Source organism: Camelina sativa, chromosome 6 (genome assembly GCF_000633955.1).
Source record: "Camelina sativa cultivar DH55 chromosome 6, Cs, whole genome shotgun sequence".
Classification (NCBI taxonomy): Eukaryota; Viridiplantae; Streptophyta; class Magnoliopsida; order Brassicales; family Brassicaceae; genus Camelina; species Camelina sativa.
This window is the reverse complement of record NC_025690.1, coordinates 105132-119846: the sequence shown is the minus strand read 5'-3', so window position 1 is coordinate 119846 and position 14715 is coordinate 105132. Positions and strand designations below refer to the sequence as shown.

Below are 14715 nucleotides of genomic sequence, written 5' to 3'. Positions count from 1 at the left end.
CACGTCTTTCTTCCACAAGACGGTCATAGCTAACCAAGGAAAGAACTGCATCAAGTTTATGAAGGGAACAAATGAGGATCTGATTCACAATGCGAACCAAATCAAAGACATGATCCTGTCATATTATCACAGGCTCTTAGGAACTGTCAATGATGAAGTGGAACCTATGTCTACAGAGGAGATCAAGGATCTTACTTCATTCAAATGTGGAACATCTTTGGCCAACCAACTGTTAAATGTACCTACACCTGAGGAAATCAGAAGGACAATTGCAACAATGCCAAAGAATAAAGCATCGGGTCCTGACGGGTTCCCAGTCGAGTTCCTCTGGGAAGCCTGGGACGAAGTGGGAGTTCTAGTGATTTAGGCGGTACAAGAATTCTTCACCTCAGGGGTTTTACCTAGAATCGTCAACACCACAGTGATAGCCTTAATACCAAAGATCCCAGGAGCGGATAAGATAAGCCAGTTTCAACCGGTTTCATGTTGCAATACGGTGTACAAAATCATATCCCGGCTTTTAAAGCAGAAGTTGAAATTGTTTGTCTCAGATTCATTGCAAGGGAATCAAGTAGGGTTTATCCAAGGTCGCCAATTGTGTGAAAATGCTCTCTTGGCCTCGGAGTTAGTAACGAATTTTCATGTTGATGGGGAGACTAACAAGGGGTGTTCACAGGTAGATCTAGCCAAGGCTTATGACAACCTAGACTGGCGGTTAATTTTGAACGACCTCCATGCCTTTGATCTACCGGAGAAGTTTATTGGGTGGCTTAATGTCTGCTTCTCTACTCCAACCTTTAGCATTGCAGTGAATGGTGAGTTAATAGGGTTCTTTCCTGGCAAGAAAGGATTAAGACATGGTGATCCCATATCATCTTTCTTATTCCTTATGGCAATGGATATATTGTCGAAAAAACTCGAGAAAGGTTTGCTCAACCGGAGGTTCGGACCTCATCCTTTATGTATTGCTCCAGTAGTATCTCACCTAAGTTTTGCTGATGATATCCTCATCTTCTTCGATGGACGAGAATACTCATTGCATAGCATCTTACAAATCCTTGAAGAGTTTAAAAGAAAGTCGGGGTTGGGGTTAAACAGAGAAAAACAGTTCTATTTCTCAATGGTGGAGATTCTCAGAGGACAACAAGTATGGCAACTTATACGGGTTTGAGTCACGGGTCTCTTCCAGTCAGATATTTGGGGGTTCCTCTGACTTCAAGGAAATTGGCTAAGCATCACTATCAGCCGTTGATTGACAAAATTCATTGGAAGTTTTCTGCATGGACTGTGAGGCATATGTCCTTTGCGGGGAAGCTTCAACTGATCCAGTCGGTGATATACTCAACGGTAACTTTTTGGGCTTCTATCTTCCTTCTCCCTACTAAATGTCTAGAGGAAATAGAGCGTATCTGTAATGCCTTCATGTGGAAGGGTGCTCCTAATTCAGCTAGAGGCGCCAAAGTAAGCTAGGAATCAGTGTGTATGAGTAAGGAAAGTGGCGGTCTTGGGTTAAAAAGGTTACTGCCTTGGAACAAAGTCTTGGGGTTAAAGTTGATCTAGTTGCTTTTCTCTATAGCAGGGTCTCAGTGGGTTTCCTGGGTAAGAAGAAACTTAATAAGACGAGAGAAATTCTGGGAAATGGTGAATTTATACTCGGGGAGTTGGATATGTAAGAGCATATGTAAGCTTCGTGCTCTAGCTAGGCCATTTGTGGTTTGTAAAGTGGGTATAGGGATCACGTGCAGTTTTTAGAGTGACAACTGGACAGGTTTGGGGCCATTATTGGACATTACGGGAGAGAGGGGTCCAATGTCAACAGGGCTACCCAAGAACGCAGTGGTTGCAGAAGCTCTGAGGAATGGTGACTGGTGGATCTCAGGAAGTCGGAGTAGAAATCCCATCAAAGTCCTGTTAAAGGATTGCATTATGCCTGCTTCTATAGTAAACCCACAAGCGGATGGTGAGGATGATGTTTTCTTGTGGAAAGTGGGAGAGACAGAGGCTTCAGCTAGGTTCTCCACGGCCAGAACATGAGAATATCTAAATCCGTCTGGGCATAGAGTTGAATGGTGTGATTTTGTGTGGTTCAAGGGGAGGATTCCTAAACATGCCTTCATTACTTGGCTGGTGGCGAGACACATATTGAACACGAGAGACAGGCTAATCGGATGGGGACTGGCGGTTCCATCGGTGTGCTTGCTTTTTGGGTCATTTGATGAATCCATGCAACATTTATTCTTCGATTGTAGTTTCTCAAAGGAGGTATTTTTACTCAAGAGCGAGGGTTTGGCCTCCAAATCGGTTTCAGGATTGTTTACGGTGGGTAAAGAACCCGTCTCGAGGCAGAAAGGTGGCAACTATTCTAAGCTTGGCTTTCGAGGCTTCGATCTATCTACTATGGAAGGAATGCAACTCAAGGCTTCACACAGCAAACTCTAGGACCTACACCGCAATCATTGAGGAGATTAAAGTAATCATAAAGAGCCGTCTGGAGCCTTTTTCAAGGATTCAGCGAGCAGGAAGCATTCTCAGTCTTCAAGGCAATTCGCTTCTCATCACGTGGTTTGCCACTTTTCAGAACTAATAGTAGGGGCTCTGGTTGTTGGTGGTCTGTATTTTTTTCTTTTTCTGGTGATGTTTGTAGGGAAGATCCGCTTGGATCCGTTAAGGTGGCAGCATCAGGTTGGTTTTTGTACAACAGGAGAAAGTTTGTTTTTTCATGTTGGGTCTGTGGCCTTTTTGAACTTTGGTATTGTAATTTGTTATTCTAATGGAAAGTATATTATTAAAAAAAAAAAATCTTTAATTTCAGAATGGATCAAGTTTTCTACAACTGTTTAAAAGAGTTCCACTTGCTCCAGAAATAACCATGATTCATTCATTCTTCACACCATGATTCATTCTTCGCACAACTGTTTGAAAGATTTCCACTTGCTTCGGAATCGCAAGTGGCGATGGAGTTCCTCGGTTGTATACTAAAAATTAGCGTTTTTAGTTAATTTTTAAAGGGATTTAAACAGACTGATCCGTTTATTAAATGGGTTTTCACAGGCCCGTTTAATAGATTGGTTGGGATTAATAAATGGGTTTTCACAGGCCCGTTATAATATCATTTCGGATTCCATATTGGGTAAGCTCTCTCTCTCTCACTCTCTCTCTCTCTCCTTCCGCCATTTGAGACAGAATCGTTCAAAATCCTCAATCCTTAATTTCCGCCATTGCTTTTTCTTTCTCCTAAACTCTCTCAAGAAGAAGAAATGACGCACGCATTCCCTTGTCCTCCCTCTCTTCTACCAATTCGACGATGGCGAAATTGCTCGAGACCTTCCCTTGCGTTCCCTCCACCGAACGAGGCCGGGGTATTCTTATCTCCGGCGACCCCAAATCCGACTCCATTCTCTACTGCAACGGCCGCTCTGTCTTCATTCGTAGCCTCCGCCAACCTCAAGACGTACAGGTTTACGGAGAACACGGCTATGCCGTTACCGTCGCTCGCTACTCTCCCAACGGCGAGTGGATCGCTTCCGCTGATGTCGCTGGTACGGTTCGCGTTTGGGGAACGCACAACGGTTTCGTGTTGAAGAACGAGTTCAGAGTCCTCGCTGGTCGAATCGATGACCTCCAATGGTCCTTCGATGGGCTTCGCATTGTCGCTTCCGGCGATGGAAAGGGCAAATCGCTTGTTCGATCTTTCGCGTGAGTTCTTCTTCTTCCCTGATTTTGAGATTCAATTACGAATTGTATGCGTTTCCTTGGAAATTTGGCTAGTTAGGTTCCATTAGGTTTCTGAGATTGGATTAGCTGGAAAATTCTGGAACTATTTATAGAGGAGGCTTGATCAGTTTGCGTTTGTGGTATATATATGTATAGATGGGACTCAGGGAATACAATGGGAGATTTTGATGGCCATTCTCGTAGGGTTCTTAGTTGTGCCTTTAAGCCAACGCGACCTTTCAGAATCGCCACATGCGGGGAAGACTTCTTGGTTAACTTTTACGACGGTCCACCTTTTAAGTTTCACTCTTCCCACAGGCAGGACATTTCTTTTCCTCAGTCTTATCTTATTATGTGTATATATATATGTATGTCTCTCGGATATTCAACTCTATGTTTGTATTCTTGACTAATTGTAATAATACATCTGTGCTTCACAGGGAGCATTCCAACTTCGTCAACTGCATCAGATATTCACCTGACGGTACTAAATTCATTACTGTAAGCTCCGACAAGAAGGGTATGATTTACGATGGCAAGACTGGAGATAAAATTGGAGAATTGGCCTCCGAAGATGGCCACAAAGGCAGCATCTACGCTGTTAGCTGGAGCCCCGACAGCAAACGGGTAATGTTGTCAATGTGTTTTTTGCCAAACTCTATTTGCAATTTTACTGACATTGATGAGTTTTTTTTAGGTGCTCACTGTCTCTGCTGATAAGTCTGCCAAGGTATGGGAGGTAGCTGAAGACGGAACTGTTGGCTCTGTGATTAAGACATTGACGTTCATGGAATCTGGTGGAGCAGAAGACATGCTTGTGGGATGTCTTTGGCAGAACGATCATCTCATTACAGTGTCTCTTGGCGGTACCATGTCCTTGTACTCTGCTGATGATATGGATAAGCCTCCCTTGCTCTTTTCTGGACATATAAAGAACGTCACATCTCTGGCTATTCTCGGGACAAACCAGAAGACGATTCTGTCTTGCAGCTATGATGGTCTCATTGTTAAATGGTTACAAGGGGTTGGGTACAGTTGCAAGCTGCAAATGAAAGATAACACCAAAATCAAGCGCTTAGCGGCTACTGAATCTGGCCTTCTCTTATCCGGGTTTGATAACAAGGTAAAAAAAGTTCTGATCTCAAAATGCATGTCTTTCTTCAATGGGATTTAAGTTTGGATCGTTGTTGAAGTCGGTTACATCATCGAGTATGACTAGTTCAATTCTTGACAGGTGTGGAGAATTCCTTTAACTGACAACGAATTTGGAGCTGCAGAACATGTAGATATAGGCCATCAGCCTTTGGACATAAGCATAGCCGTTGATTCACCTGAATCAACAGCACTAGTGTCGTTTGATTCTGGAGTTGCATTGCTCAATGGTCTGAGCATTTTGAGCAAGATCGATCTTGGTTTTGCGGTAGCAGCCTCTGTGATCTCACCTGATGGGAGAGAAGCGATAGTAGGAGGGCAAGACGGGAAGTTACACATTTACTCAGTCTCAGGGGACAACAGCCTCAAAGAAGAAGCAGTGCTGGAGAAGCACAGGGGTGCTTTGACAGTGATACGTTACTCTCCTGACTTAACAATGTTTGCTTCTGGTGACGCCAACCGCGAAGCTGTAGTTTGGAATCGCGAGACCAAACAGGTGACGGGATTAGAGGCGTTCTCGTGTCTCTTATATGTTTAATTATACGCACACTAATCTGGTAGTGCGGCGGTGTTTTGGATTTGCAGGTGAAGCTAAACAACATGTTGTTCCACACGGCTCGTATAAACTGCTTGGCATGGTCACCAAACAACAGGATGGTCGCCACTGGGTCCATAGACACTTGCGTGATTGTATACGAAGTGGACAAGCCAGCTTCGAGTCGCATAACTGCNAAGTTCTGATCTCAAAATGCATGTCTTTCTTCAATGGGATTTAAGTTTGGATCGTTGTTGAAGTCGGTTACATCATCGAGTATGACTTCTTCAATTCTTGACAGGTGTGGAGAATTCCTTTAACTGACAACGAATTTGGAGCTGCAGAACATGTAGATATAGGCCATCAGCCTTTGGACATAAGCATAGCCGTTGATTCACCTGAATCAACAGCACTAGTGTCGTTTGATTCTGGAGTTGCATTGCTCAATGGTCTGAGCATTTTGAGCAAGATCGATCTTGGTTTTGCGGTAGCAGCCTCTGTGATCTCACCTGATGGGAGAGAAGCGATAGTAGGAGGGCAAGACGGGAAGTTACACATTTACTCAGTCTCAGGGGACAACAGCCTCAAAGAAGAAGCAGTGCTGGAGAAGCACAGGGGTGCTTTGACAGTGATACGTTACTCTCCTGACTTAACAATGTTTGCTTCTGGTGACGCCAACCGCGAAGCTGTAGTCTGGGATCGCGAGACCAAACAGGTGACGGGATTAGAGGCGTTCTTGTGTCTCATATATGTTTAATCATATGCTTTAAAACGCACACTAATCTGGTAGTGCGGCGGTGTTTTGGATTTGCAGGTGAAGCTAAACAACATGTTGTTCCACACGGCTCGTATAAACTGCTTGGCATGGTCACCAAACAACAGGATGGTCGCCACTGGGTCCATAGACACTTGCGTGATTGTATACGAAGTGGACAAGCCAGCTTCGAGTCGCATAACTGCAAGAAACGCTCATCTTGGCGGAGTGAACGCAGTTGGCTTCGTCGATGAATGCACAGTAGCAAGTTCCGGGGAAGATGCTGCAGTTCGTTTATGGCAGATCGAGCCTCAATGACCCAAACCAGAGTTGTTGTCATAAGCTTTTTTTAACCATCCTTGAAAAATTGTCGTAGTCTCTATCTATTTTTTTTTACTGTGGTTTGTTTGTATTTTTAATTTTAAGCTTTTATTAAGTATCTTATCATGAAATACACACGTGTCTAAACTCTAGCGAATCGCAATGGTCAGTCAACCCACTCCGTCGTGCTGATTAGTCTAAATTTTTACATTAAACGACGCCAAGTCAAGGGACAAATGGTAATTTTAATTAAGGGGAAATTAAAGTTTAAACAAAGGTTAAATAATTAAGGGGAAGAGATAATGTTTGTTTTGGAGCCTAGCCTTTGCCTTGGTTGGTTCTTACTTGTTACTACTTTGCTTCGTACGGGCGTTGAAGCTTTACCTCACCGGAGGTTCCAAGGAGAAGACGACACTACACTGATACAGCGAAACAAATTACATATTATGGCGCCTTTTGGCGGGAAATCCATAGTCGACGCGGTTTCTGGCATCGGAGGGAACGGAGTTGGCCGGGCTCTGGCCGCGGTGGCCGCCGCTCTCTTGGTCCGCCTCTTCGCTGGACCTGGCATCGCCCTCCTACCTGAAAACGAAGCTGACGACGATTACGCTGAGACGGAGGACGGTGGTGATCCTTCTCCAGGTAAAATTCGCCCGGTGACAATCCGTTGGAGGAACATCACCTGCTCTCTCTCCGATAAGTCCTCCAAATCGGTGAGCACATTTCTTCCTCCTCGGTTTTTTTTTGCATGTTTCGAAAACGCGCTGATATGAGTCTTTCGAACTCTTGCAATTTGAACATGATGTATATCAATTTGAACTCTTGCAGTTTTGATCTTTTAGCTGAATCATACTTGCTTTGATTACTACTATGTGACTCTCTCTCAGGTGCGGTTCTTGTTGAAAAATGTCTCTGGAGAAGCAAAACCAGGGAGGTTGCTAGCGATTATGGGTCCTTCTGGATCTGGGAAGACAACATTGCTCAATGTTCTTGCTGGACAGCTTGGTTCATCACCACGTTTGCATTTGTCTGGTCTCTTGGAGGTCAATGGCAAATCCAGCTCTAGCAGGGCTTATAAGTACGTCTTTTGAGTTTTACACGTCCAATATCTTTGTTAAGTCTGATCTTTTTTTTTGACGGAGCTTCTTGCAATTGCAGGCTTGCCTTTGTGAGACAGGAGGATCTCTTTTTTTCGCAGTTGACTGTCAGGGAAACACTTTCTTTCGCAACCGAGCTTCAGCTTCCGGAGATCTCTTCTTCTGACGAAAGGGACGAGTACGTGAACAACCTCCTGCTCAAACTTGGTCTGGTGAGGTTTTACTCATCTCTGCATATTTTTTTTTTGGATAATCTTGGAATTTTGTTTCTTGATTATTCTTTGTTTCTCTCCAAAAAGGTCAGCTGTGCAGATTCATGTGTTGGCGATGCAAAAGTCCGTGGGATCAGCGGTGGAGAAAAGAAGCGGCTGTCACTTGCGTGTGAATTGATCGCTAGTCCCTCTGTCATATTTGCTGATGAACCCACAACTGGTAGATGCCTGCTCTGTCTGATTCTAATCATTTTGATGGTTTGGTTTTAAAACTGATGCATATATTCTATGTGGTCTTCAGGGCTTGACGCCTTCCAGGCTGAGAAAGTGATGGAGACATTGCAAAAGCTTGCACAGGATGGACACACTGTCATCTGCTCCATACACCAGCCTAGAGGTTCCGTGTACGCTAAATTTGACGACATTGTGTTACTTACAGAAGGAGCTTTAGTCTATGCTGGCCCTGCAGGGAAGGAACCTCTGTCATATTTCGGGAACTTCGGGTTGTTTTTCTGAACATTCCTCCTTATATATCACATGTCAACATTAAGCAAGTGCTTTAGGATTGTCATCTAAAAAGGATTGTCATCTAAAAACTGTTCTTCTGATCCTTGAGCAGGTTCCTTTGCCCCGAGCACGTAAACCCTGCTGAGTTTCTTGCCGATCTTATATCAGTTGACTATAGTTCTTCAGAGAGTGTCTACTCTTCGCAGAAGAGAGTACATGCTCTTGTTGATGCGTTCTCTCAGCGTTCATCATCGGTTCTTTATGCCACTCCCCTCGGCATTAAAGATGAAACAAAGAACAGCATGAAACCTCGCAGAAAAGCCATTGTTGAGAGAAAAGATGGTTGGTGGAGGCAGTTTTTCTTGCTGCTTAAGCGTGCATGGATGCAGGTATGCTCCTATCTATGCATGATTAAAGAAATCTTTTTATAACATGTTTACGGATTGAAAATTTTTCTCTAGAGTTCAAAGAAATATCGACTTACGAATCGGAAGTAGTAAGAATGAAGAAAGACTCTTAAAAATAGATATCTGGGAGAATCTTGGAATTGTCTACTGTCATGTTTGAATTGTAATTACTATCATAACTTGACAGTTTTTCTGATTGATTTCTTCATATGAATCCATAGGCTTCTCGAGATGGGCCAACAAACCAAGTCCGTGCAAGAATGTCTGTTGCATCTGCTCTGATATTTGGGTCCGTTTTCTGGAGAATGGGGAAGTCTCAGACGTCAATTCAGGACAGAATGGGTTTGCTTCAGGTCTAGCACATTTTTCTTTTGCTATATACATCTCTCTTATTTGTGTTGTTTGAAGCAATATTTAGTAAGCGTAGCTTTTATATATACTAAGCAATGATATCTGTATACTTCAGGTTGCTGCAATAAACACGGCAATGGCAGCTCTCACAAAGACAGTTGGTGTCTTTCCTAAAGAGCGTGCCATTGTGGATAGAGAACGGTCCAAAGGGTCTTATTCTTTAGGCCCTTACCTGCTCTCCAAGACAATAGCTGAGATTCCCATTGGAGCTGCATTTCCTTTGATGTTTGGTGCTGTACTATACCCCATGGCTCGCCTAAACCCCGCTTTGTCAAGGTAATTCCTATGATTTTATCTTTTGCTATTCCTGTGGCCAGGTGGTAATTGTCATTCACAGTCTTTCACCTGCATGGGCACTGATAAGCCATTCTTGAGTTTTCTCCGTGTACTTGACCAACCAATGAACTCCATTGAGAGATGTATGACATGACAGCAATGTCCTTAACAAACAATTTTCTTGGCAGATTTGGAAAGTTTTGTGGGATAGTGACTGTGGAGTCTTTTGCTGCTTCTGCAATGGGTCTAACTGTTGGAGCTATGGTTCCAAGCACAGAAGCTGCAATGGCTGTGGGACCATCTCTCATGACAGTATTCATCGTGTTTGGAGGTTACTATGTCAATGCAGACAACACCCCAATCATCTTCCGTTGGATTCCTCGGGCTTCATTGATCAGATGGTGAATCACCTGAACTCAAATTACCATACAGAAATGATAACCTCTCGCGTATATATCTACTCTCTTTACTCTTAGCATCCATTCCTCTTTGTTCAGGGCCTTCCAGGGACTCTCCATCAACGAATTCAGCGGCCTCAAGTTCGATCATCAGAACTCATTTGACGTCCAAACTGGAGAACAGGTAACAACGAGTTTATATCAATTAAACCCTATTCATTGTCCCTTGTCTTTGAGTTCATCGGAGTTTACATGTTTGCTGCAGGCACTAGAAAGACTGTCGTTTGGAGGAAGACAGATAAGGGAGACGATAGCAGCTCAAAGCCGGATTCTGATGTTCTGGTATAGCGCCACGTACCTTCTCCTCGAGAAAAACAAGCCAAAGTATCAAAAGCTTGAGCTTCTTCTTAACAATGGAGATACTGAGAATTCAAGAGTGCAGCTGGATGAAGCAGAGGTTGATCAAGGTGAGGAGGAGCCTGAAGATGATCTCAAGCAGCCACTTGACGAGCAAAGTAAAACATCGGACTCAGATGAGCTTGACGAAATCCGTCCCTTTGTCCTTGAAGGTTTGTAAATTTGTAGTTGCCTACTAATAAATCATTGAAAAGAACATACTAAGAACAACAGGCATAACTAAAAAGGTGAAAGAAAGATCAATGTACACATACCACACATTCGTGATAGCTTATTACAGTTAGTAAATTGAGCATTGTGGTGATTATATGGATTCATCTCCATTCTCCAGCAGGTAGCAAGTGAGAGAGAATAAAGGGATTTGAATAAAAGAGTTGCTCCTCTTACCTCTCTATGCCTTAAACCCAATGTAAGACCCATCTCCATTTCTTTAGGCTTCTTCAAATCTCTTGTTCTTCTATCCACAATAAATATTAAAAAAGAAAACAAGGTTTTGACACTAATATTCATAATTTAGTAGTATCGATTTTAGGTGAAGAAAAGGTCCATTGCGGTGACTTTCAAACAAAACAAAAAAAACTGTGAAGAAGGAAAGAACATAGTATATACTACTATGTCTGAAACATTGAACATTGGCTGAAAATTCAAATTCGATACTGGTAACGTCAGGACCGACGTCTGAAGATTCTGATTCAACCAAATTCAACTTAATGATTTATTTTGATTATATTCATAACCGAATTAATTCACTAACTAAAGAATTGAATTAAGATAATAATATATAAGAAGCCGCCCATTGGGAGAAAGTCAAACACCCATCTGATTCATGATGAGTGGACGTGGCGTCCGGTCCAAGCATTCTCGTACCCTTTACGTTGCCAACAAATATGTATATATTGTTTTTAACAAACTAAAGAAGACCAAAACGAAAGCTTAAGGTTACAAAGTGCTGCATTAATTATGAATTTTGGAGAAGACAAATAGAAGCTTCGACTTGTGTACTAATAAAACATCCAATATTAAAGAAGTAAGCGCAGGATTGAAAAGTAGGGCACCGACTTGTACGCCTTTTCAGGTGCAATTACATAAACAAATGGGAAAAAGGTCAAATCTGTTATAAAGAAATAGATATAATATTCTAGATTCTAAAGAGTTATACTCATTCTGTTTCATAATATAAGATGTTTTAGAGATTTTTGTTGTTTCATAATATATGATGTTTTCAAGTTTCTATATAACTTTTAGATTAGTTTAGTATTTTATATTATGCAGTCTTATTTATAATTGATTGAACTTTTTTAAAGTAATCATTTTTTAATAATATGCGTGTTTTACTCAAAACATCTTATATTTTGAAACGGAGTGGGTATTTTTTAGATTAATATGGTCGTAGGAAAGAGTCGCTATATGCATTTTTGGGGTACAAACATCAATTCATCATGTGCTATTATTTGTTAATGGAGAGGGGTTCTCTTCTCAATTTCACATCACTTTCCTATTCCCGTGTCTCCCAATCCAACAAGCTATCATCAAATCAAGCTAACGTACCGTATGAATTTTCACAATGCATATCAATTGTACAAACCTTGTCAATGCATCGTCATCACTCATCACCACCTTTCCTTTATCATTAGCATATTTTATTTGATTGCACATTACTTCATATACACGATCTAAATTCTAAATTATCGAAGGAGAGTGTACAGATTAAATCTAAAATTTGAAGTGTCTCAATTCCGAGAGCGGGGATGGATATATATCATTCACTCCTACTGGTAACCATTAGAATAACAAAAGGAAAAGAAATAGAAAGAAGAATGCGAAATAAAATAAACAGTTTTTGAAAAATGAAAATAAAATCTGCAGAGAAAGAACAAAATAGTAAATGATAACCAAACAATAAAATATTTTTAAAATATATTAAATTTTAAATAAATTAAATTTCAATGATAATATTAATATTTTTAATGTATATATAATAAATTTTACATTTGATTTTTAAAATAAAATTTGTAAATTAAATTTTAGATATATCATATTAAATATTAACATACAATAAAATTTTAAGAGTAATTTAAATTTGTTTTACTATTCATATAGTTTTCAAATAGAGCCTTAAGATTAGTTTAACATAAAATTCCTATCAAAAATATTTTTTCTGTTAATACATTGAAAAAATATGAAAGTTTTTATATTACAAAATTGAAATTTTATTAGTAAACATATTTTTATTTATTTTAAAATCATAAAACGAATTTTAATATCAATTTTAGCGAGGACCATTTTTGTTCTATTGTTTTTTATTTTTTGAAGAATATGGAGAAAAAAATATTACTTTCAAATGGTAAAAAAATTGTGGAATAGAGAGGAATGTGATATTTCTCCCCGTTATTTTCCTAAATTTTGGTCACCAATTGAAGCCATAGTATATCAATTACAAATCAACATTTTCGAGCTGGATCGGAGCAGAAAAATGAGAATACAAAACAAGAAACGAACAAGGATGGAATGGAAACACAGCCAAATAAAACATACATAAAAGCAGAATCGAATCAAAAGATAATATAACACAAGTTGGTTGATTTAAATTTGATGGTGACTAGTAAGAAAAACGTGTAATGTAAGCAGATTTTAGTAGCATCACCGAAATGGCGAAATCCAAATGATACGAAAATGAAAATGACGTGAAGGAGAAGGCAGGCAAGTGGTTCCAATTAATCAAATTGAGGGATGGCAACGCGCTTAATCATAAATCATATACAACCCCACACCACTTTTATTTTATTTTTTATTAATGGATGTACTTTACTATATATTTTTTTTGTTAATATAAATGGTTTAATTATTGTTATCTAAATGATTCGGTTATAAATACCATTTCCAACTGTCCATCATCTTCTCCAACAAACAACACATTCCAATCAAAATCATATAACACAACAATCAATCTGACAAATGGAGGCTACACTGCTTTCTTCGCTAGCTTCGGTTTCACCACTCCGTTTCCACCCATTGGTGTTATCATCATCACGGAGAACCACCACTTCCAATAAGAAGATGAGCGTCTCTGCTGGGGCATCTTCAGGAAAAGACCATTACTACTACGGAGGAGGGAGGTTGGTGGACGAGAACATGATCGTTCTTAGGAAACGCATACACGAGACGAAGATGGTTGAGCGTAACTACGAGCCTCCTTCTCACTGGATGGATTGGGAGAAGCGTTTCTACAGCAGCTACGACTCTGTTATCTGCGACTCCGTTGGTCTCCTTCAGAGCTTCCTCATGAACTCCCGCCCCACCGTAGCCATCGCAACGCTGCTCATCCTCCTCGTCAGCGTTCCCGTTTCCTCCACCGCCATCGCGTTTCGCCTTCTTGACCTCCTTCAGTGGCTTCTCGCCGCCGCTACATCTGCCAGCGTGGCCTGATATTTGATTATGTTAAATATTACTTGCTTAATTAGTAAACCAACCCATATTCTTTGATTATTTATCTGATGTTTTTCTCTACATTAGCTTAAGCCTTAAGATATGTGTACAGAGCTCGTTTATTTATTCTTTCATGTGATTTTGTAATTTTCTTGATATGTAACTATATGTCATTTAATGAATGCGATCGTAATAAAATATTTGTTGACGAAGTTAGTGGACTTTCTATTTTTGTTGGTCCAATGTAATAATTTTGTTGGTAATTTCATTTTCTAATTGGTTTTATTATTTTTCCCCCTAAAAGAAGGCGAGTGGACGATAGAACGGCGACCCTGGTCGCTCCTTTTTGGTCCAAAGAACTACTGCGTGACCTGTGACCATGTATATATAATCTTAACTTAATAGATGCTGACTGTATATTAATAGTAATCTAATCTAAAATGGTACTAGTATTTAATCATCCCACTCCAATATTAAATATTTCGATTGATGAACAACGTTGTCCCAATGTTTTTCCTCTTGTTCAAAAAATTGACCCGTCAATCTCCGCCGTCACGCTGTTTGATTTTATAGCTCCATCATACTTAAAAACGTTAATTCTATTAATCTAAGCAACTTTACTAATTTAGGCCAGGGTGCGTGTGTGTGCGTCAAAAGAGTTCGAAATGGGAAAGGGATTTTGGAAATAAAGCTACAAAATCCGAAAGATTCGGGTCTGTCCTGCCCTCATTAATAACTAGGACCTCGAGAAAGACAAGTGTGCGTGTGTGTCTTTTATGGTATTCGTTTGTTCTTCTCTCTCTCTCTCTTCTCCCCCACCCACAAAGGCACAAACCCTAAACCCTATCTTCTTCTTCTTCAGTCATATATCTTCTTCACTTTAATTTATCTTTTCTCCGCCACCACACAAAACCACATTCTTCTTCTTTGCATATTTCTCACGCTATTATTTTATTTCTTCATCTCTATCTTTATACGCACACACTCCATTCATTCGACCTTGCATTATTCATCTTCCTTCAATCCCTAAATTTCTCTATCAAAAAAAAAATCAAACCTTTCTCTCCCAATTCTGCTTCTCCATTTCC

The 14715-nt window shown here is 40.5% G+C and overlaps 3 protein-coding genes across 4 annotated transcripts; all 3 read left to right on the top strand.

Moving 5' to 3' along the window:
* LOC104789892 (actin-interacting protein 1-1-like) lies at window positions 3182-6606 on the top strand. Its single transcript, XM_010515547.2, has 6 exons — window positions 3182-3696; window positions 3871-4032; window positions 4155-4341; window positions 4412-4837; window positions 5703-6116; window positions 6216-6606. Exons 1-6 carry the CDS (start codon window positions 3305-3307, stop codon window positions 6471-6473), a joined length of 1839 nt encoding a protein of 612 aa, XP_010513849.1. The 5' UTR covers window positions 3182-3304; the 3' UTR covers window positions 6474-6606.
* LOC104789891 (ABC transporter G family member 7) lies at window positions 6783-10704 on the top strand. Of its 2 annotated transcripts, none has more exons than XM_010515545.2 (12): window positions 6783-7189; window positions 7364-7554; window positions 7635-7785; window positions 7873-8005; window positions 8087-8288; window positions 8405-8681; window positions 8921-9052; window positions 9166-9386; window positions 9575-9787; window positions 9884-9968; window positions 10050-10353; window positions 10536-10704. In XM_010515545.2, the coding sequence occupies exons 1-12, from the start codon at window positions 6923-6925 to the stop codon at window positions 10544-10546; spliced, it is 2187 nt and encodes a 728-aa protein (XP_010513847.1). In that variant the 5' UTR covers window positions 6783-6922; the 3' UTR covers window positions 10547-10704. The 2 variants fall into 2 exon arrangements, with proteins under 2 accessions (XP_010513847.1, XP_010513846.1); XM_010515544.2 differs by having other exon boundaries at window positions 10533-10704.
* Window positions 13070-13839, top strand: LOC104789890. Its single transcript, XM_010515543.2, has one exon. The coding sequence runs from the start codon at window positions 13157-13159 to the stop codon at window positions 13625-13627; it is 471 nt and encodes a 156-aa protein (XP_010513845.1). The 5' UTR covers window positions 13070-13156; the 3' UTR covers window positions 13628-13839.

Bases quoted from the DNA above. Each gene is read 5' to 3' on its own strand.
- LOC104789892 (XM_010515547.2), top strand. From the start codon at position 3,305: ATGGCGAAATTGCTCGAGACCTTCCCTTGCGTTCCCTCCACCGAACGA. The intron at 4,033-4,154 runs GCAGGACATTTC...TGTGCTTCACAG, and splicing joins AAGTTTCACTCTTCCCACAG to GGAGCATTCCAACTTCGTCA. The intron at 6,117-6,215 runs GTGACGGGATTA...TTGGATTTGCAG, and splicing joins GGGATCGCGAGACCAAACAG to GTGAAGCTAAACAACATGTT.
- LOC104789891 (XM_010515544.2), top strand. From the start codon at position 6,923: ATGGCGCCTTTTGGCGGGAAATCCATAGTCGACGCGGTTTCTGGCATC. The intron at 9,053-9,165 runs GTCTAGCACATT...TGTATACTTCAG, and splicing joins ACAGAATGGGTTTGCTTCAG to GTTGCTGCAATAAACACGGC. The intron at 9,788-9,883 runs GTGAATCACCTG...CTCTTTGTTCAG, and splicing joins CGGGCTTCATTGATCAGATG to GGCCTTCCAGGGACTCTCCA.
- LOC104789890 (XM_010515543.2), top strand. From the start codon at position 13,157: ATGGAGGCTACACTGCTTTCTTCGCTAGCTTCGGTTTCACCACTCCGT.